The 15,002-nt window shown below is 34.3% G+C and overlaps 2 protein-coding genes across 2 annotated transcripts; one reads left to right on the top strand and one right to left on the bottom strand.

The window, feature by feature from the left end:
- The first annotated feature begins 1,134 nt into the window (after positions 1 to 1,134).
- On the top strand, positions 1,135 to 4,430 carry LOC145158819 (uncharacterized). Its single transcript, XM_079077666.1, has 8 exons — positions 1,135 to 1,414; positions 1,783 to 1,870; positions 2,028 to 2,575; positions 2,660 to 2,759; positions 3,172 to 3,225; positions 3,436 to 3,522; positions 3,606 to 3,734; positions 3,937 to 4,430. Exons 1-8 carry the CDS (start codon positions 1,380 to 1,382, stop codon positions 4,255 to 4,257), a joined length of 1,362 nt encoding a protein of 453 aa, XP_078933792.1. The 5' UTR covers positions 1,135 to 1,379; the 3' UTR covers positions 4,258 to 4,430.
- A 1,012-nt stretch (positions 4,431 to 5,442) lies between these two features.
- On the bottom strand, positions 5,443 to 8,640 carry LOC145158818 (Calcineurin-like metallo-phosphoesterase superfamily protein). Its single transcript, XM_079077665.1, has 9 exons — positions 8,279 to 8,640; positions 7,684 to 7,911; positions 7,480 to 7,601; positions 7,335 to 7,395; positions 7,102 to 7,242; positions 6,891 to 6,998; positions 6,599 to 6,827; positions 6,288 to 6,521; positions 5,443 to 5,700 (listed from the first exon to the last, which is right to left on the bottom strand). Exons 1-9 carry the CDS (start codon positions 8,399 to 8,401, stop codon positions 5,618 to 5,620), a joined length of 1,329 nt encoding a protein of 442 aa, XP_078933791.1. The 5' UTR covers positions 8,402 to 8,640; the 3' UTR covers positions 5,443 to 5,617.
- Between the last annotated feature and the right edge of the window lie 6,362 nt (positions 8,641 to 15,002).

Here is a 15,002-nt window from a genome sequence, read left to right as displayed (position 1 = left end):
TAGAAAATACCCACCCAATACCATAAACCCACCCACCATCTGCCATCACCACTACCACCACCACCGCCAAAATTACATAAATGGTCCATATAGTTTACCCATGGTGACAAATTCAGTCCATACTACCTGAAAAGACCAAATTATCCTCACATTAACGGACAAAAAGCAACAAACATGCTACTTTACTTTACAAAGCAATACCCTCTGACCCCGGCAACGCCGGGGAATCTTTTCTAGTATATATTAAATCCCGTGGGATGTTTAAACAGTAAATTTTTAACATTCATATTTTGACCCCATACTTTTCTTTCCTTCACAGATTTGCTATAGGAGTTTAGGACTTTTGGTTTCTGCCCCCACTTTTTAGGGGGTTTCACAGTTTTCATCCTTCAACTTTTACACTTGCAATCTCCATCCACAAAAGTATGTTTAATTGTTAATTTAGTCCCTGCATTTTCCAATATTGTTATATTTCGATACTTTTTCCAACATTATTTTGTCGGTTATATGTTTTTTTAAACTATCACTTCGAATCATTTTTTTTAGAGAACTCTAAATGATTTCCAACTCATGCGAAGCATGTGCTCTTTCCTAGTTTAGATGGTATTAAGATTCACCATCAACACGTCACATTTATTACTTTAATGAATTTCACGAAAGTAAATATTGTATTTGAGTTTGGAGAGTCTTGTAACGATACCATCTAGACCAACATGATGCATATTTATAAGCTCCCCCATACCGGAAACTTCACAAGTATAAAAAACGTATTTGTCTTGCCGGCATTTTCACCCATCGGAATTTTGGCCGTGGGTATCCTAGATACCATTCACCTACTCTTTAATTTATAGGCTATGCTATTGTTGTTGTGGGTTATCTAATCTTTAATTTATAGGCAATGCTATTGTTGTTGTGGGTTATCTAATCACAAAATATTAATTTAACCAAAATCTTTTCTTTTACCATCCACTCTTCCCTACCCAACATTTTTGTGCCATTATTGCGTCGGTCTCTATCTCCACCGCCACTATAACCTGATTTTTGTTATCGATCAACCATCATTGTATTCTAATACGTCATCGGCCCTACCTGTCCCCTCGGCAATCCCCAATATCTCTGCTTGTATCTATACATGCATCATATCCATCATGGGTCGGGTGGCCTTCCTCCCCAATTTGTCGCTTTCTTTTTCAACCCCTTTCTCATTTCCCTTCTTCCTCCTTTGAATTTTCTTTTAACAGCAGTCAACCCAGTCTTCATATTAAGGATACCCATTTCTGTCACTTTCTGCATATACCGCTATAAATTATACAAGATACTGTCGGTGACTATCATCTTCTTCGCCTTCCCCTTCTCCTGCGTCTGAACTCATCAAAACCATGCCCAGACTCAATTCCGATTCGACTCGCAAAGGGTAACTTCACTTTTTGTTCGTGATTCAGTTTTTTGTGTCTAAAGTTTAAGCATTTATTCTTTTCTCTTATTGACTGATAACTGTTTGCTTCTGTTTTAAACAATGTGGGTATGCTTGATTCAACCATATATTCTGAAAAAGTATAAAGGATGCATGTTGATTCCAACAGTTGTTACATTCGGACTTCGTTTTGTGGACATTCTCCTGTTTCGTTTTCTAAAATCTACTAAGTTTTCACAGGATTTTTGTTGAAAAACCGATTTCTCTTTCTAATTTATTTCAAAATCGATTGACCCCGTTTTGGTAAATGGGTCCTCTCTCTTTTGCTTTGTTGATAAGATTTGTATGCGATTTTATTTATGTTGCAGTGATTCTGGGAATTATGGGCAGAATTTTAATGATCAACAGGGTGTACTAAATATGTCGCCGACGCCTTCATCTTGCAACTTATCTCCAGTTAGTTTTTCTCTTTTATACATGGCATGGCATGGGTTTTGCATTAAAATACCTTGAAATCGATTTGAATGGTTTAAGATTTCAGAAAATTTTCACAAACACTTCAAATTCCAATCACCCGATTTGAATTTTTTTTGTTTGTTGTATTTGTGTGTAGTCATATGTGGAATTGGTTGAAGAGATAACCTCCATTGAAACAGAAATACTTCATTTAGAACGGCATTTGCTTTCACTCTATCGCACAGCTTTTAAGCCACCACATCGTCACAATACAGACGAAACGCCGGAATCACATTTTCCACCCATTTCCGATCAGTCATGTGACAAATTGAAGACAAATGATCAAATTCTAAAATCATCATCTAGAAGAAAAAGTGGTCATCGTAGCCTCGGTGATCACCTTGGAACTCCTTGTACCGATTTTGTCCTTCCTGATAGACTTTCTGAAGACATGGTGAAATGTATATCATCTATCTACTGCAAACTTGGGGTTGGGGACCCAAATCAATTTCATCAAGGACCTTCTGATTCTTCTGATTCATCATTATCCTCTTCGAGTACAATATCTACCAAAAATCTTTCTGATACTTGGAGTCCGTATTGTAATCAGGAAAGAGGGCCATATGGGGATATGATACAAGTCTTGAAAATAGGCTTAGATGATGATACTTTCAATTATGCTGCAAAGATGCTAATACATTTCAGGTAAATGATTTTATTTTTGTATCTTTAGATTTGGTTTTCTGAAAGGGTTTTTTTTTTTTTTTTAATTTTTTTGAACTTTTATAGAACATTGGTAAAGAAACTTGAGGACATTGATGTTGGGAAAATGAAGCGGGAACAAAAGCTTGCGTTTTGGATCAACATTCATAATGCTTTGGTGATGCATGTAAGTCATTTAACTTCACCCTCCAAACATTTTTCTTGCATTATTGAAACTAGAGTAAGTTACATTTTTGGTCCCTGAGTTTAGCTATTTTTCCCAGTTTTGGCTCCAAAGAGTTTTTTTCTCTGGCAAGTTTGCCCTTATTTGAGATTCTTGTAATGTTTTTGGTCCCCATTCCAAGTAAAATTTCTAATTTTTTGGATTCCGAGTGTAGCTGATTTTTGCAATATTGGTCCTAAATTTTGTAAAAGGGACCAAAAATGTTACAAAAACCTGAATATAGACTAAAATTGCAAGAGCTACCAAAATTGAAGTTTTCAACTATACTCAGGGACCATAAATGTAATTTACTCTAGAAAGATTTTTTTAACCCTATCTGATTTTATTTTATTTTTTATTTTTTTGTTTTTTGCAGGCACATCTAGCATATGGAACTCATAGCAATTCAAGAACCAATTCCATCTTAAAGGTAAAACTTATACCATTCTAAATTTTGGGTAAATTACAATTTTCGTTCCTGTAGTTAGCAGATTTTTACGGATATGATCCGGTTTTTTCATTTTAACCTATTTCGTCACTGAAAAGTATTTTGTCACTCTTTTAGTACCTGAAGTGGGCACCTTTTTAATAGATGAGCGTTAAATGCATGTAAAATGACCATTTTGCCCCCTTGATTCAGGCAACTTATAACGTGGGAGGACACTGTATAAATGCGTATATCATACAAAGTTCTATATTAGGAATCAGATCACACTTTAGAGCCTCGGTTTGCTTCTTATCTTTATCTCACCATCTTTTAAAATTATGAATTTTTAACTCATTTTTAATAGCAACTTACTTTGTGAACAGTGGCTACACTCATTGTTATCCCCAGGGAGAAAATCGGCAACAGTGCCTCAACATCATGTTTATGCGATTGAATACCCTGAGCCTCTTGTCCATTTTGCACTCTCTTTAGGAACATTCTCTGATCCAGCGGTATGTACATTGACAAAACTACCCATGGGGTTGTTTAATGTTTTTTTCCCCATGTATGGGTAAAGTGGTTGAATGGGTAATGATGTATGTATGGACAAAGTTTTTCTATACATAACGTTTGATCATTTGACCCTTAAAAGCCAAAAAAAGTTTGAACAATATTCATCAAATTTGACAGAGTATTAATCAAATACTAATGTAGGTTCGAGTGTACAAGGCGAAAAATATATTTGGGGATCTTAGAGTTGCTAAAGAAGAGTTTATAAGATCAAATGTCCATATGCATAAAGAATATTCAAAGGTATCTGTACCTAAGATCTTGTACTACTTTGCAAAGGATATGGCGTTGACTGTACCTGGACTTTTGGAGATGGTCAATGATTGCCTACCAGAAAGTCAACGGAGAGTAATTGAAAAAAATGTTAAAGGGAAAACTGACAAGTATGCTTGTTGGTTATCACAAAGTTCCATATTTGGTTATTGGATTCATAGAGATGCTATTGAAGGAAGAGTGTTTGTTTGATATGTATTTTACTTTTTCTTGCCATATTGTGGTACATATGAATATGATACGATATAGGAGGAAAGAGGTGTACAGAGTTTTCAAGGATCTTGATGTTTGTTGTTTCATTTTCTGATGGGGTTTCTTCTTTTTCTTAAACACCCTTATTAATTATTACTTGTATTTTTTTTCGTGTGTCAAAATGACATGGAACGCAATACTTTCTTAGTCTTGTAGGGTGTGACACTTGTTTTTAGTGGTTGTTCTGTTCTATCACATAAATAATAATAAAAAATAGGTGGTAGAGTTTAAGGTGAACTGAATCTTGTTTGTATTTTGTTGGCTTTTAGCAAATATAATTTCTCATGTTTTTTTTTTTTTGGATTGTAAATAACAATAGTCTGAAACTCCAAATTATGCTTAATTTATTTTCTTTGTAGTTTCTTCATTCGTGTTTAGTTTAAAAAGAAAATATTTGAATGAAGATAATATAAAGTACTAATAAAGTAATAATGATAGTAATGATAACAATAAAAGGGGAAAAAATGCAGATATAATTATAAATAATATAAATGATACTACAAGACTGATAAGAAAAATTCGATAACGGTAATAATAAATAGTTATAATGAAAAAAATTAGTAGCAAATGTTCTACTATAGCAATTGGTAATAATAATAATAAATATCAATAAAAAGAAACGAACATATAAAGAAAATAAAATAATTTGCACCCTAAGGTGAATGCAGTTTCCTTCAAGCGGTGTATTCTCAGATTTCAAGGGAATTCAGTTCCTTGATATTTTCAATCAGAAAATGATATGAAATTTGGTTAAATGAAAAACATCTTCCTATTGGATTTAATCGAATCCCGTCAAATCTAACATGCTCTTGCTTTTAACATGGGGCCTCTAATCATGCCAAACGGAAACACACTCAAGTGGAAGAAAAAAAAAAGAAGTTCAAATGAATATATCAGGAAACCTGTTCCACAAAATAGTTGGATTTGACAATTCTAAGATTCAAAATCTTTGCTCTCATAAAATAGTCTCACGCACTAAGAGATTGTGATTTGACAAATCTTAGTTCTTATCCAACGTATATTTCAGCTTTTTGAGAAATTGCCATGATTTTGAAAACATGTCAAATATATCTTCTTTTTTTCTAAAAGCCAAGAATTACGATGAAACAACAAAATCCATCCAAATTACTAAAAGTAAAACCGACATAGCCTGTCATATTCAGCTTGTGACAGAAAAAGAAAAAGAAAAAAAGAAATAACCGAATGTGATTAATTTGTTATAAACATATAAACTTAGACTCTATGTATTATATTCTAAATAAATCACCAAAAAGCATCTACAAAATTTCAGTGAGTCAAGTCAATCAAGCTTGCACTTCCGCAGGCATTTAACCATCAACGAAATCACCACGTACAAACCTCCTACCTGCACCACAATCAGCACTACAACAAAAAAAAAAAAATAATAAAAATAAAATAATAAATAAATAAAAAGTCAACACTTCACACCACCTCCACTTTCTCAATTTTCATTACGCTTTGTGTTTGGTTTGCAGATTCTGATGGATTCCAATGGAATGCAAGATTCGGTTCCATAATATTTGTTTGGTTGCCAAATAGATGGAATTGAAAATCTTTTTTTTTTTTTTTTTTTTTTTAATTTCATGTTTGATGGATTTCACCATTTCTTCTATGGGAGGGTGGAAGGAAAGGTATTCAATTTCTTTCTTCCTAAAACACCACTATACCCCCCTTATATAAAAGACTAAATTACAAATTTCGTTCCAGTGCTTTCTGTTTTCCTTTTCTTTTTGGTTCAAGTCCACAGATGAAACAGTGATATAAGAAGAAAAGTTTCATTTTTGGGCCTATAAACAAAAAAAGCACAGGGACCAAATTTGCAAATTTCTCTAAATAAAAAAAAAACAAAAATATTGAAGTATAAATAAAGTTTCAACCAACCAACTGTGCCTTTTTTTTTAAAAAAAAAGGGTAAGGGTAGAATCGTAATTGAAAATATAATAACATACCGGTTACAAAAAAGGAGAATAAGATAGCCAAGCGATGTCTTGTAAGCCATGGTAAATCAACTTCAAGAAAACAGTGTTGTTGGTGTAATTGGGTCTTTTTGGTTTTGGTTTGAAGGTCAAGCAATGATGTAGTCACACTATTAACAACCTCACCACTTACGCCTCTCACTTCAAATCTCAAACTCACGGGTTTTGCCTCCCAATCTACTTGTATAACTCCAAAATTAGGTTGTCCTATACATTATACATTATAAATTACAAATTATAAATTATATATAATGGATTAAATAGGAAGAAAAACGGTGACAGACCGTATGTGCATGATTTGTATTTGCAGTTGTTGTTGATAACTCTCATGGTGGTAGGTGTAACCCATGCCAAGAATCTCAGCCCAAAATGTAGAAATGAAGGGATCACCTTCTCAACAGCTTGGGTAAGACCACTTGAGGTGATGTCATACAAGGGATACGTGGTCCCACAATCGAATCGTGTTATTTCTCCAAAATGTACATCTCCACTTATGAATACAACCCCATCTCTCTGTTATATTAATAAATAAAAATTAAAACTCTCAAATCTCAATCAGAATAAAAATATAAATACCTTGCTATCTGATATCATGTTAAAAAGACGTTTTCTGTCGCTTGGAAAACGTCCCCAACTCTCCATGTAGAATAAAGGACCCGTACATGCTGAAAGATTTGATACAACCTGAAATTTAGGCATCCATTAAACCTCTAATTGTATTCTTTGTGATTGTATTTGGCATAAATGATAAACTGATGATTATTTGTGAAATAAGAAAGTTATATACCTGAATAGATGAACCAATTATTGTTATTGCTGAAGGTTGACCATTCAACTCCTTTTCAAACCACTTCCATTGTGCAGTTCCCAAAATAGTTCCATCACTGCGTAGGGGGTCTCTGTGGTATCTAGTATCCAAAAGAATCACCTAAACCCAAGTAAGTCAGATACACATACACTACGCATCTATATATTGATAAGAAAAAAAAAACAAATCCAGTAATATATAACAAATAATACCTTGATCTGTCTACCCTCAGGACCAAATGTGTAAGATGCATAAACACCAGCCTGCTTACGTCTACAAAAGCAAGCATCCCCATTTGAGTAATTATCAACAATAACATGGAAAGTGGAAACTGCTTTTTTTTTAAGCAGTATTTACCTTGGACTATCATGGGGTTCATCCAAGAAATCCAACATAAGCTTTTGATTGGTATCTTTCCCTTTAAATTCTTTCCCAGCATCATTCAATCCATAATCATGATCATCCCAAGTGCCAATCACCTACAATATACTTGCACCATGAAACAATACCAAAACTCAGTGTTAATGAAGCCCAAACGTTGTTTAGGAAGTAAAGAAGCACCTTAGCAATCTCACGGAGACGGGAATAACCATGATTCTTCTTTGCAATCTTGTATTTCTCTTGCATTTCATCCACTGAAGAAGGAACAAACCTAGGAACGTTCTTCCATGGCCCAATGGTTCTCTCATTCCCAAACAATTTAAAAGGCCTCCTGATATCTCCATATATATTATCCCCAAGCCAAATGAAAACTTGGGGTTTGAAATTTACTATAGCGTCCCATATAGGCTGCAAATAAGTGATTAAAATTCGGATTAGCCCTATACCCTAAAAAATTCCCCTTCTTTTTTCAAAAATACAAGTTGTGCCTAGATTTTGAAGTTCAAATCAAGTAGTAATGTATGTGTATGTATAGATTTCGTAGAGGAAACATCATTTTATTTGCAGTATCTATTAGTATAAAGTTTTTGTAGTCAGCAATTGATGATTGAAGAGCTTTTGTATTAACGTTCAATTTCCACATCAAAACTAAACCGTCTGACATTAAAAACAAAATCGTTTGACATCAAAAATCAAACTGTCACTCCTTTTTGTTCTTCCTCTGGCTAGTAATACACTGATTTTGTCAATACACATGAGAATAACGGAATTGTACCTGTGGAGAGGTCTGATTAGCGCAAGAACCAAATGCAATTCGAGAGATGAGAGCTTCTTCGGGAACAGCAACACTGAAACTGAAAGCCGTTGCTATCACCATCCACGTCAGTACCATTGCCATTTGTTCAAGTTTCTACAACTACTATTATTGAATACGATCAAGAAATTTTATTGGTTTGAGTTATATGGGAAAGGGGGTTTTGTGATCGACGTCGATTGTAGGCGGTTTATATAATGATGAAAAACGCAAAATGCACTGAAATGCAAAACATCAATTCACCACCTTGTGTACTCTGAAAACGGAAAAAAGGAAAGTGCAAAAACAATGCCCTTGGGTAATTGGGTCAGATCTCCTTTCTAGGATCTTTACCCTGGTTTGCTTTGGTGCGTTTTCCTATTTTATATTTCTAAGTTTTTTTAGCAGGGAAAATTACATTAGTCAAAAAAAGACAGTTTTATAGATGTCTAAACTTTGTGAAAATTTTCAATGTTATTTAATAGGGAAATTACATAAGTCAAAAAAATACAGTTTTATAGATTTTTAAACTTTGTGAGATTTTTGTAATAAATGTTATTTAGTAGGTTATTAATTATCTAGCCGGTTGTCATTGTTTTAGTCCAACATCATTTTTATGTATATAGATGTAACACCTAGTTTTAGGATGTTTCTAATATCGGGATAACGGGTCGTAAATTGATCGAATATAGGTTTTGGGCTTCAAGGGAATAGAGTCTAGACCCTTTCGAATGTTGATAATGTTGGATTGAGTGATTTAAGCCCTTGATTTGTGCTTTGAAGCAAAAGGGTAAAATGGGAAAAATAATATTCGGCATTCTTGCACGGATTATAGTTTTAGCTCAACATGTATTTAATCAAAACTAATTATATAGAGTTGTTGGGTTCGTCAATACCTTTCCGTGCATATAAAGATCGCCGAAAACGAAGTTGTAACGAAAAAGTTATAGCTGTTTGAAGTTGTAGTGGAATTGGGTGAAAACCCATCGTCACAAGGTGGCAGACATGTTGTCACGACGTGAGAGCTGTCACGAGGTGTAACACCCTAATTTTCAAATATTGATTAAATGAAAAATAATTGTTCCAACATCTTCCAAGATCAATTCTGAACTTACTTATAGACTAAAATACAGCGGAAGCAAAATAAAATTAAATAAAGTCTTCAATTGAACAACTTCGGGTGTTACGTCTTTGCGGAATTCCTCTGCCGTCTTCTGGATCAATCCTTCTCCTTGGACTTTTCTCTGCCACTTGCTAAATAGTTTCCTGGGTTGCGCACATTTAATGTTTCTAAATGGGTAAGCCTAGGGCCTAGTGAGTTCGTGTTGCACATACATGTCCATCACTTAAAAAAACAAAATGTTTTATCATATAGTTTCAATAAATAATACAACAAACATATCATCCGATGACATAATTTAGGGGAACAATTAATTATCTAAAGAAACAACCAAACGTTCATTTCCCTTCTCCTTGAGACAACTCATCATCCATTGTACTCAAGTATTTTAAATATCCAAGGAAATGAGTATGATTCTCAATTCTCATCCCCGCCGATCACACACATCCGTCATGCTCATGACGATTAAACACCCACCCGTTCCCACTAAACATGTCATCCAAAAACACACACAGTAGATAACAAATCCAAAATAACATTTGTACGCAACCATACTTATCATAAAACATATTGTCAATAAATAAATAAAAACCACATAATAAACGAATGACAAACATTTATGTGCGAGCAACCACAGAACACGAAAAACTTACATTGTAACCGACAAATTTGTTGCTAACCAGCACCCTATATTCCACCAACAAGTTTTCTAAGGCAACAATCCTATAAAAGCATCATACGTCTATTTTGGTTCAATTATTCATATGTCTCGTTCGACCAACCAATGATTATCTCATTATATTAATTACAACGTTCCTAATAAAATTTCACCCTTTAAATTCTAATACTCAAAAGTCAAAACAATTCAATCTTTCAAACATAAGACTTATCGTTTCAAATTAATATTAATATTAAAAAGAATTATTGATTTATTTAAAACTACAATTACCATCTTTGTAAAATATGTTTCCAACTTTTAAAGAAAACATCTTTTAAAAAAAACTTAAAAATTGTAAAGTTATTAATATTCCACGGACTGCTTATGAAATTTCAATTTTCAATACAAAAAGTAATAGCTTCCTACCAGTAGTCAATATGGCTTAAACTCATATACAAGAGCCGCCAGTTACATTCTACCATTTGTATATTTTTTTAAAACAAAAAAAGTAAAAAAAAAAAAAAAACAAATCATTTCGTTTTTAATTTTTCTGACCCACCCAACAAAATGAACCTATGAAAGTCATCTTCTTTACCTGAAAAATACTGTCATTTTTAAAGATATTGAACTTCAATTTCACTCAAAATAATGTACAATAAATCTATAAAGTATTGTGAAATCCCCAATTTTACAATTAGAAAAGACCGATTTGTTTATGCTTATTTAAATCAGAGATTCTTTTCAAAAGAGTAATAATGCGAAATTTGTTCCAAAAAATATGGCAATATCATTATCAAAGCATTTCCGAGAAAATGTATTTCATTTATATTTAAAAACCTTAAGATGTCATGGTCAATACATCAACATAAACATAAATGTAATACTAGAGGCCTTACAATAGATTATTATTCTAATGACCTATTATCCTTTAAATCTCTCTCCAAATTTAAACTCATCACATCTGTGCTCTTGTGCCGCTACCTGTAATACAAAGAAACTGAGTGAGTCAGGCTTGGGAAAGCCTGGTGAGCTCATAGAGTTTTCAACCCACAGTAATTAAATTTATTAATTTCATCAGTCAATCAACCCGGTTACTCGTTCCTGTTATCCTCACTTTTTGTCCCTAAAGCATCTAAATTAAGGGACCTAGCCTAAGAATTTTTCATCGGGGTGACAACACTACTTAGGGATTCCTTAGCAATACATGACAAATAAGGCAACCACGGGGAGGATGGAGTACACCGGTAAACACATCGTTTACAAACACCTACAGGTTGCGAGCCTGCCAGCGTTCCACTAGACTGTATAGAATAGTCTGTGATCGTCATCTATACTCCGCTAGATGCCTAAGTCAGCTTAAACATCGAGGCCTCTCATCATTTTAATTCATCGCTCATCATTTATATCATCGTCTATATCATGTACCCATTTTTACCATCATAATTATAGGTATAAAATACATATACAGTTTAAATAAAAAATAACATGTATACTTTGTTAATTCAGCATAAATATCAAGAACATAGATAATATGCACACATATTACTAAATTTATATTAAATACTTCATATATATGTGTAAGATGAAAGTAACTATGCACTCACCTGATATAACGAGTGTAAGCCTCAGGTCGTAATAGTTCCGATAATAACTCCTTGATCTAAAATTTCCCCTTTTATTTTCTAAAGATATCTTATATTCTTTCTAAAACATTCTTATTGATTTAAGAGGAAAGGAATGAATGAAAATCCATGTAAATGTCATATTTATACTTAAATTATGAATCATGATAAGATTAAAAAAAACATTACTCATCCCTTGATTATTGACACGTAACCTTAAAATCAACACGTAGTCTTAATAAACTTTTGACACGAATGTGAATTTATGGAATGCCACTCTTTTATCAACACGTATCATTTTAATATGTACGACCTTTCTTATATATCTTACACGTATCTTGGTTTGTAATTTACAAATTATAGTTACATTTATGGTCTCTCAACTATTTATTAATAAAATCATTATACCCTTATAAAATAAAATTGTAACACTGTAAATTTTCACATAAAATTTTCATTTTTAAAACCGCATAAAACACAATCTCACAATTCTCAAAACACATTTATCCAAGGTGTTCAAAACACAAAACAACAAAATGTTGATAATATCCTAGAATCCTCAAAACATAATCTCTAGCTGGTGTGTACAATCATGTTGATGCCTTCCCGCGATCTCGAAATGTACCTGAAACACATATAACTCAACACGGTAAGCACGAACCTTAGTGAGTTCCCCAATATACCACACACAAATAATTAGCCTCTCATGGCTAAATCTCGATAAGGACCCTCCAGTCCATGTGTCTCAGTGAGGACCCTCCGGTCTCACAACTCGGGTTGGACCTTCCGGTCCTAACCAATAAGGCACATAATAATATACAATATAAATCACAAAGACAAATTCATGATATCACATAACTCAGCATAAGCATATAAGACCCTCCGGTCGATAACTCAAATAAGACCATCCGGTCACACAGTATTACCACTCAGGTAAGTATAGTGAGAAGACTCACCTCAACTGCTACACGAGAAACCCTACATTGTCGTTGCTGCTACGCACTGACTCCTGAACTGGGCCAAGACAACCCAACACTATAATTAAAGACTATACAAGGCTGCACCTCAACACTATGCCCCATAGATGGCCCAACTAACTAGGCCCACTACTGACCCAACTCATTAAGCCCACCAAGGCCCAATACCAAAAGTCCACTAATAGCCCAACTTTCCAAATTGGGCCCAAACCCTTACTTGGGCCTTACCCTAAAGCCCACGACTTAACTCTAGTCCAAAACACCCTTTCTTAAATGGCCCAACTAGTCACTAGCAACCGGGCCCAAGAAGACATCCCAAACCGAAGCCCAAATATGCAAACCCACTCAAACAGAGTACGCAGGGCGTACTCAGTGGTACTTTGTGCGTACTTGCTTAACGGCTTGTACACTGCGCATACTGGCTTGTACGTCCAACGTACGTCTCTCTTAAACCCACTTTTCCATTAAGCACTTAATGCTTTAAGCCTTAAGCCCAAACTACAGATATGAGTCCCAAATCACATTTAAACCCATAAAGTCATTGACTTGGTGACTTTGCATGCCCCACATAAGCCCAAACTCCAAAAATGACATTCTACTTCCATGAAAATGGTCTTAACTCTTGCATGAACCCATTAAGACTTCCAAGATAACAACTTTATGATTCTAGGTCCCAAATAACACTGAGAGGGGCAACCCTAAGCTCCAAAAATGACATGGACTCAAGGGACTTCATCAATGGGACCAAAAGAGTCCATAAACTCAACCCAAAAGAGATCTAAGAAAATAACAACCAAGTTTGAGACTTTATACCTCAAATAAGAGCCAAATGTCACACCCCCAAACCGGAACGGCGGAAACGTTCAGGGGCGGAGGACGTCATGTACAATATCACAACAATTGAATAATAGTAATTAAAGCAACAATAACCATTGTATTAATAGTAATATGTTTACATTGCATTCGAGTCATATAAGACTAACTCCAAAAGTAAATAACAAGAAAAGACTCGAAGATACTATGCTCCATCTTCTTGAACCAGGTGCATGTACCTGTCTACTAGTGTCATGAGAATACAAATACGTTTTGAAAGAGTATCAACATTTAAGCTGGTGAGTTCATAAGCGTTTTTTTTAGAAATCAGGTTCTGTGTTCTTTGAAAAGTGCATTACGTTCTACAGAAAACCTTATATTTCCTGATGTAATGAATGTTAAGAAAAAAATGATTCGTACTAGTTCCTTCGGCGAGTACTTAGTGTATACAAATCATATACAATCCAGATTGAACAAACAATCGATTATGTGATTCTGCCCCAAGCCCACAACCAAACAAGGAACAGGAAATGAGGTAGAGGCAACACATTCCACTGGTTGTCGGATCCTCATGCACATAACCCTGAAGTATTCACTAGGTACTTACCAAGTTGACTATATTGGCCCTTTGAAATCTATTGAAAGTGTTCTTCAAGAAAATCCAATATTTTCTTAGTAAAAGTATGATAATACCAAATCCTTCTATAACCGCTTAGCTCATACTAGTTATGAATAAACCAATATCGAATAGCAGTTAATTGTGTGAATCTACCCCTAACCCATAACCAAACAAGGAACAGGGAATGAGGCGGAAACTACACAATTCACGGTCTATCGGGTATTCTGAAGGGTTTTGAGCATTCTAACACTCCCAAGGTGTATATGCAACCCTAGAAACCTTGGATCTATGTTTTACTAAGATACATGCAAATTTGATTTTCCAAGGTTCTTAACCTAACTAGCATGGCATGGGGAACTTTGAAACATAAAAGCTAGTAGGAGAACATACCTTTCTTGTTGCTTGGATTCCTTGAGAACCTTGTGAGCCTAGCACCTCAAATGCGATGCCTCAAATGTTTCACACAACACCACAACTCTTGGAATAACTTTGAGAGAAGTACACTATCACTCAAAATCGGCTAGCCCTCTTGTTCTACACATAGTGCCGATTTTGGTAGCCCATAGGGTCCTTTTATAGTTGTGTCACAAGTAGGGTTACAACATGTAAACCCTAATTGACATGGCTTTTCATATTCCATGATCCATGGGTTTATAACCTCCATGAACTATCTATGGAGCACCTTATGGGTTTTAGCCCAATGTAATAAACCATGGATCATTAGCCCACTATAAAAGAATGGATGATTTACACAATCAACCCCATATATTTAATTAGTCTCCTTTTGAACACCAAATTAATTATAAATTAATTCTTGATCAATACTAATTAAATAATATTATTAATATATTAGAACTTATAATATATTAATAAACCTTAAGTGTCATTTCTCTCATT

This window comes from Lactuca virosa, chromosome 2, assembly GCF_052849685.1.
Source record: "Lactuca virosa cultivar CGN04683 chromosome 2, Lactuca_virosa_CGN04683_v6, whole genome shotgun sequence".
Taxonomy (NCBI): domain Eukaryota; kingdom Viridiplantae; phylum Streptophyta; class Magnoliopsida; order Asterales; family Asteraceae; genus Lactuca; species Lactuca virosa.
Note: the sequence above shows the minus strand (reverse complement) of the source record. Positions and strands in the feature narration are given on the sequence as shown.